At 39.7% G+C, this 8,107-nt stretch overlaps 1 protein-coding gene across 2 annotated transcripts in view; it reads left to right on the forward strand.

Moving 5' to 3' along the window:
* KANSL2 (KAT8 regulatory NSL complex subunit 2) overlaps nucleotides 1-8,107 on the forward strand; it is a 29,068-nt gene that overhangs the window by 17,871 nt on the left and 3,090 nt on the right. For both annotated transcript variants that reach the window (XM_011936239.1, XM_011936238.1), the window contains one exon: nucleotides 3,419-3,672. In XM_011936239.1, coding sequence (XP_011791629.1) covers nucleotides 3,419-3,672 — 254 coding nt within the window. The remainder of the gene's footprint in view (nucleotides 1-3,418; nucleotides 3,673-8,107) is intronic.

The following is an 8,107-nucleotide window of genomic DNA, read 5'->3' on the forward strand; positions in this document are numbered from 1 at the left end:
GGGAGGCTGAGGCAGGAGAATCCCTTGAACCTGGAGGCAGAGGTTGTGGTGAGCCGAGTTTGCGCCATTGCACTCCAGCCTGGGCGACAGAGTGAGACTCTGTCTCACAAAAACAAAAACAAAAAGAAAAAACCAAAAACGCTAATAGTTGAAAAGTGTGTATCTTCACTATAAATACAGTTGGCCTTTGAACAATTCAGGGGGTTGGGGTGCTGACCCCCTACACAGTTGAAAATTTGTGTATAATTTTTGATTCTCCCAAAATTTAACTGCTAGTAGCCTTATGGCTTACTGTTGATCAGAAGCCTTAACAACATAGCTGCCTAAGACATATTTTATATGTTTATATGTCTTATATATTGTATTCTTAAAACAATCTAGGAAAAGGTGTTACTAAGAAAATCATAAGGAAGAGAAAATATATTTACTCTTTATGAAATGGAAGTGGATTATCATAGAGGTCCTTATTCTCATGGTCTTTTTGTTAAGTGGAGGGGGAAGTGTTACTGTCTGGGATGGCAGAGGCAGAAGAAAATGCACGTGTAAGTGGACCCGTGCAATTCAAACTTGTGTTGTTCAAAGGTCAACTCTAAATAGGAAATAAAACAAGGAAAATTTAAAATCTATAAAATTGATATTTGTACATATATTTGTTTTAAAACTAAAAATATGCAATTTTTCAAAGAAGTCAGTGAATTTCAAAAGTAGGTGAGAGTATGGTAAAATGGACCCTTCTAAATATTGCTAGTGGGAATATAAATTGATACAAGCTTTTTGGAAAGCAATTTGACAATAATTTGTATTTCCTCATATGGTGATTTTTACTTCTGGGAATTTATTTTAAGGAGATAATCAAATGCACACCAATATTTGTACGTGAAATATTCTTCCAACTTGAAACAGCCTTAAAATTTTTAGAGCTGGAGAATAGGGAGATAAATTATGGCACAACATAGTGTGGAATATTTTCAGGCATTAAATATATTTAACAAAATTTGTGAATGACAGCAAAATGATAGTGACATTCCAGGATATGGTATTCTGTACTGTGTCTAAATTGCATGAAACCAAATACTGGGAGGGAACAATACAGAAATGTGATAGTTTGTGCATGGTGTGGTTATGAATGCCCTTTTTTCACTGTTCTTTTATTTTTTGGTTTTTTTAAAGCGAGCTTGAATTACTTTCATAAGGGAAAAAACTCAGTTTACAGATACTAAGGATTATTTTAGATATTTCTTATACTGTACTCAAATAGCTTATTAAAATATAAATATAAAGCAAAATTGAAAATGTATATGAAAAGAGAAGGGAAGTATTTTTTTTTTTCCTTTTATGTTCTTTCCTTTCCACTCCATAGTTGCCTAAGTCACTTACCCTTCCTTAAGTCGTTATCCCAGAGAAAGATGCGACTGCCATTGGTGACCTGTTAACTCTTTACTGTGGTCTAATGGAGACAGCACTCGACTGAAAGTGAAGGACCCAGACTCTAGTTGTAGGTTAACCATTCCCTTCTTTTTACCTCTTTTGCCCCATGTGAAAGGAAAGCGGGTGGAGGATGACGGGGGGAGTCCTTTTTAAGCATATTGTGGTATTAAATACATAAGAGACTTGTGAAAGTCCTTTGAATGCAAATGAAAAACAGTTCTTGGCTGGGCATGGTAGCTTACACCTGTAATCCTAGCACTTTGGGAGGCTGAGGCAGGCGGATCACCTGAGGTCGAGTTCGAGATGAGCCTGGCCAACATGGCAAAACCCTGTCTCTACTAGAAGTATAAAAATTAGCCGGGTGCCTGTAATCCCAGCTACTTGGGAGTCTGCGGCAGGAGAATCTCGAACCCAGGAGGCAGAGGTTGCAGTGAGCCAAGAACGCGCCACTGCATTCTAGCCTGGGTGACAGAGCGAGACTTCTAAAAAAAAGGTTTGGTTGAAACATTTAATGGTAACATTTTAAATATTAATAATTTAAATAAGAGTGGGCTTCTTAAGCACATTAGATATTGCTTAGATTTTCTTAAGCACATAGTGCAAATCTGATGATTCCCATTAGATTCATGTGTTTATTCATTTGATCATTCAATAAATACTCGTTTGCCTTGTACTATCTTCTGTTTCTTTAGAGTAGTGGTTTTCAACTGGGGGCTGTTTTGTTTTCCAGTTGGCAATGTGTGGAGAAATTTTTGGTTGTTATAATTCAGAGATGGAGGTGCTGCTGACAGCTAGTGGTAGAGGCCAGGAATGCTGCTATACATCCTCTTCCAACAAAGATGTACCTGGCCCACAATGTTGGTAGTGCCACAGTTGTCACACCCTGCTTGAGAGTTTAGTTATTTCCAAGTATGCATTGAAAGAAATAGTTTTATTCAAGGAAGTTTATATGGTTTAAAAAATTATAAAGTATATTAGATTTTTTTTAATTTAAAAAATTACCATAAAAGTTTTGAGTTGAAAATTATAATTCCATAATTCAGGTGCTATCAGTTTATAGAAAAATTGTGTTTTCTGGTTAAAAATAAGTCAAATTTTAAAATAACATTTATTAATCTAGGAAAATAACCAGGTAGTTAAGATTTCAAGAAATGGTAGCACTTGCATAAAATGTGTTTTGTAGAGTAACTTGAATTTTATTGTATCTAATCATCTCGATTTTGAGTCATTCTACAGTGCTTCTTTGCTAACTTGGAAATATAGCCCTTGTACCTTTAACAAAAGTTGTTAATAGAGTCCTTGGAGTGTTTCTGGAATACTTTTTTTTGTTTTTTTCAATGGGCCTTCATAAGCAACATTTTCTTCTTTAGGATCATAAAAGGATTCTTCTGTACTACCACACTCCCCTAAAAAAAAAAAAAAAAGTGTGGATATTTAATTTCTTGTCAGGATATGATACCTAGTGACTTTTACTAGAGCTCTGTTTCCCCCTATTCCAGTGGTGTTTTAAATGAATTTATCATGTAATCATCTTTGGAAACAAGGTCCAAGAAATTGTTGCACCTTTGCTAGTCTGCTAAGGGAGCAGACACATTGTATCTCTTGGAAGGGCTGTTTAGGGGCATTTTCAAGGCTATCTGCCTTTGCCACTACATGTTTCTTCTGAATAGGTATGTGTTCCTAGGAGTGTTACTGCTACTGGCTTAAGGGAGAATGGGATTAGTGTCTAGTTTAAATGACCAGGATCCTGAAAAGGAGGTTGGGGACAAGTTTTAAATTATTGATAGAGCTAGAATTTGATGCTAGTAAATGACATATATTTTGAGAAGTAACTTTAAAGATTGCTAACTGCATTTGATATTCTGTATCAAATGTAGTTGTAATTTATCTTGTATAGTCCGGACCTTGAGTTTTATGTGGCAGACAATGTTATTTGTATTTTATGCTTTCGATAGATTGTGTTTTATTTCCCTTGACCATTTTTCTACAGATATTTGTCAGGATACGAATCAGGTTCTCTTCAAGTGCTGCCAGGGATCTGAAGAGGTACCCTGCAACAAACCTGTTCCTGTAAGCCTCTCTGAGGATCCCTGCTGCCCACTGCATTTCCAGTTGCCTCCTCAGATGTATAAGCCCGAGCAGGTACTGTCTGTGCCAGACGATCTGGAAGCCGGCCCCATGGATCTGTACTTGAGTGCTGCTGAGCTTCAGCCCACTGAGAGTTTACCTCTGGAGTTCAGTGATGTAAGTTAGAGAAGCTCTGCTCTGGCTCAGGCCCTTGAGACAAAGCCTTATTTATTAATGGTGAGAATAGGTTAGTCTTGGTGGTTAGGAAAATCGACAAAGTTTTTGAAGCGATATATATGTATGGTTGTATTTGTATGTTAGCCTATTCATTTGGAGAAATCTACCCTACCTGATTTTTTTTCCAGACTTTTCCCATACCTTTTTAGGGATACAATTTATATACTATAAATTGTACTCTGAAAGTGTATAATTGAGTGATTTTTAGCATATTCACAAAGTTAATGCAATTATTACCACTATCTAATTTCAGAAGGTTTTCACTGTTTCCAAAAGAAACCCAGTACCTATTATGACATTCTTCATTTTTTTCCCCCCAGCCTCTGGCCACCACGAATCTACTTTTTGTCTCTAAATTTGCTTATTCGGGACATTTCATATCAATGTAATAGTATATGTATCCTTTTGTGTCTGGCTTGTTTCACTTAGCGTAATGTTTTCTAATGTTTTCAAGGTTTACCCACACTATAGTATGTATCAATACTTCATTCCTTTTTGTGACTGAATTAATATTCCATTGTTTGGAAATACCATCCTTTGAAAATCTATCAGTTGATGGATATATTTGTGCTGTTTCTACTTTCTGGCTGTTACGGAATATACTGTTAAGAACTTTTGAGACGGTTTCTGTCGGGATGAACCACCACACCCAGCTTAGTTATCATTTTTGTAACTTTTTTTTTTTTAAATTGGGATCTTGCTCTGTTGCTGAGGCTGGAGTGCAGTGGCATGATCATGGCTCACTGCAGCTTCGAACTCCTGGGCTTAAGTGATCCTCCTGCCTTAGCCTCCCAAGTAGCTGGGACTATAGGTTTATGCCACCATGCCCAGCCAGTTTTTTATTTTTTGCATAGATGAGGTCTCCCTATGTTGCCTAGGCTGGTTTTCAACTCCTGGGCTCAAGTGATCCTCTTACCTTGGCCTCCCAAAGTGCTGGGATTACAAGCATGAACCACTGTGCCTGGCCACTATAACTTGGCTTTTTTTTTTTTTTTTTTTTAGACTGAGTCTTGTTCTGTTGTTCAAGCTGGAGTGCAGTGGTGTGATCTCAGCTCACTGCAACCTCTGCTTCCAGGGTTCAAGTGATTCTTGTGCTTCACCCTCTCGAGTAGCTGGGACTACGGGTGTGTGCCAACAGGCCTTGCTAATTTTTGTATTTTTTGTAGAGACAGAGTTTTGCCATGTTGGCCAGGCTGGTCTCTTAACTCCTGGCCTCAAGTGATCTGCCCACCTTGGCCTCCCAAAGTGCTGGGATTATAGGCATGATTCACCATTCCTGGCCTATAACTGTTAATGATAACTTTGGTGATTTTACTTGTGGGAAGACCAGGCATCAGATATTAATATGAGTAAAAACACAGCTCTTCATTCTGGATATTTGCTTGCTTTCTGTGCTTTGATGCAAGGGTGGTTGGCAAGTAGTAACTTAACACCTTAATCTTACTACTTTTGAGTTCCTTCTCTCTCATTCTCTATTGGTGGTTTTGGAGATAGTAACAAAACGTGGATTCTCTTATTTTATCTTTACTGATTTATTTATTTTTTGAGATGGAATCTTGGTCTGTCGCCTAGACTGGAGTGCAGTGACACGATCTTGGCTCACTGCAACCTTCACCTCCTGGGTTCAAGCAATTCTCCTGTTCCTGCCTCCCTAGTAGCTGGGATTACAGGTGTGTGCCACCATGTCTGCCTTATTTTTTTATTTTTCAGTAGAGATGGGATTTTGCCATGTTGGCCAGGCTGGTCTCGATCTCCTGACCTCAGGTGATCCACTCGCCTCAGCTTCCCCAAAGTGCTGGGATTACAGACATGAGACGCCGTGCCCGGCTGAAAACATGGATTCTCTTTATATCCTGATACTTCAGTTTTTAAAACACTCCTGTTTTAATAGGCATTTTTGCTGATTTTCTTATTTTAGGTTCCTTTTCCCAATTTAAAATCTTATGAAAGACAACACTTTGTATATATGAGAAAAACCTTTTCTGAAAACGTATCCATTCCGTTATTATCTTGAGACTTGGATGCCTTTTGCTTCAGTATTTAAATAATTCCAGGCTAATTATTATTATTATTATTGACAGAGTCTCTCTCTGTTACCCAGACTGGAGTGCAGTGGTGTGATCTCGGCTCACTGCAAACTCTGCCTCCTGGGTTCAAGTGATTCTCCGGACTAAGCCTTCCAAGTAGTTGGGATTACAGGCACGCACCACCATGCCTGGCTAATTTTTGTATTTTTAGTAGAGACAGAGTTTTGCCATGTTGGCCAGGCTGGTCTCAAAACTCCGGGCCTCAAGTGATTCTCCCACCTTGGCCTCCCAAAGTGCTAGGATTATAGGCATGAGCCACCACACCTGTTCCAAGCTAATTATTTATATAAGAATTGCACGTGGGCCAGGCGTGGTGGCTCACGCTTGTAATACCAGCACTTTGGGAGTCCGAGGCAGGCGGATCACCTGAGGTTAGGAGTTTGAGACTAGCCTGGCCAACATGGTGAAACTCCCTCTACAAAAAATACAAAAATTAGCTGGATGTGGTGGCACACACCTGTAATCCCAGCTACTGGGGAGGCTGAGGCAGGAGAATTGCTTGAACCTGGGAGGTGGAGGTTGCAGTGAGCCAAGATCTTGCCATTGCACTCCAGCCTGGGTAACAAGAGCGAAACTCTGTCTCACCACACGCATATACACACAAAAATTGCACATGGTAAAAGAATGCGAGAAAACAGATTTGTAGTCTTCATGGTGTGAGAACACTGGTTTCTGTGGGTACTACAGAAGTTTCCAGCTCACCTGAAATGGATGGTAGGTTGAGTGTATCCTGTGTCCTATGTTTCTGCTTAAATTGAGCAGCTTTATTTTATTATTTTTTTTGAGACAGAGTCTTGCTCTGTCGCCCAGGCTGGGGTGCAGCGGCGCGGTCTCGGCTCACTGCAACCTCTGCCTCCTGGGTTTAAGCAATTCTCCTGCCTCAGCCTGCTTAGTAGCTGGGACTACGGGTGCGTGCCACGACACCTGGCTAATTTTTGTATTTTTAGTAGAGATGGAGTTTCACCATGTTGGCCAGGCTGGTAATTTTTTGTATTTTATTGGAGACAGGGTTTCACCATATTAGCCTGGATGGTCTCTTGACCTTGTGATCCTCCCGCCTTGGCCTCCCAAAGTGTTGGGATTACAGGCCTGAGCCACCGTGCCCGGCCTAAGCAACTTTAAGTAGATTTTAAAATTATATAAATTCTTTAATGTGAAGATGTTGTGATTCTCATTTTTGGTGATTAGCACACCAAAAAATGAGAAAGGATTGCAGATTCTTAGATTTATTTAAAAGCGTAGAACTGAGCTTCTCCGAAGCTAGATGAATAGAAACATAGAGCGTCTATAAACTGGATTAGGCATAGAGGGGTACAAACCTCCTGGATATTTTTAACTCTTAGGAAGGGGGAGTTTAGCACCAGACTCTTGAAAAGCAGTGGCATGAAAGTTAGTTTGATATATTGTTTGAGCCTTTGTAATGCCTTAGGCCCTGAATCAAGACCAATGGTTTGCTGTAGCTGTTGGTTTCAAACAGGAGCTAAGAGTGATGTCTTCCTTGTGGTCTGTTGGCTATTCAGTATTCCAGTGCGAAGTGTCAATTCAGTTGGAAGAAACATAGTCTAGAATGTAATGTCATGTTTTTTTAACAGAGCAAAACTATGTTAGCCTTAAGAACCAGGGAGTTGGCTGGGTGTGGTGGCTCATGCCTGTAATCCCAGCACTTTGGGAGGGCTGAACACGGTGAAACCCCATCTCTACTAAAAATACAAAAAATTAGCTGGGCATGGTGGCACGTGCCAATAGTCCCAGCTACTCGGGAAGGCTGAGGCAGGAGAATCACTTGAACCCAGGAGGCGGAGGTTGCAGTGAGCTGATATCGTGTCACTGCACTCCAGCCTGGGCGACAGAGCAAGACTTTGTCTCAAAAAACAAAAAAACAAGAAAAAAACCAGGTTGTTGCTCTGTGGGGATAGGGACTTAACCAAAATAATATTTCCGAGCCATTCAGAGGAACTGTGAGTTTTCTGTCCTCCTTCCTTTCTTCCTACCTTCTCCCTTTCCCCTATTGGAGCTTGTTTGCTTGTTTTGTGGCTGTTAGGATGTTAATCAGGCAATCTTGTATTGTCCAGCAGTATTTAATTTTAATATAGCATTGCTCATATTTAAATTAATCACTGGTGAACTTGCATGTTGATTACAGGTAGCCTCAGAGAGAATATGCTTTTTTAAAAAATATTTTTTTAATTGTAGTAAAACATACATAACAAAATTTTACTCTTTTTTTTTTTTTTTGAGACGGAGTCTCGCTCTGTCGCCCAAGCTGGAGTGCAGTGGCCGGATCTCAG

This window comes from Colobus angolensis, unplaced genomic scaffold, assembly GCF_000951035.1.
Source record: "Colobus angolensis palliatus isolate OR3802 unplaced genomic scaffold, Cang.pa_1.0 Scaffold151, whole genome shotgun sequence".
Taxonomy (NCBI): domain Eukaryota; kingdom Metazoa; phylum Chordata; class Mammalia; order Primates; family Cercopithecidae; genus Colobus; species Colobus angolensis.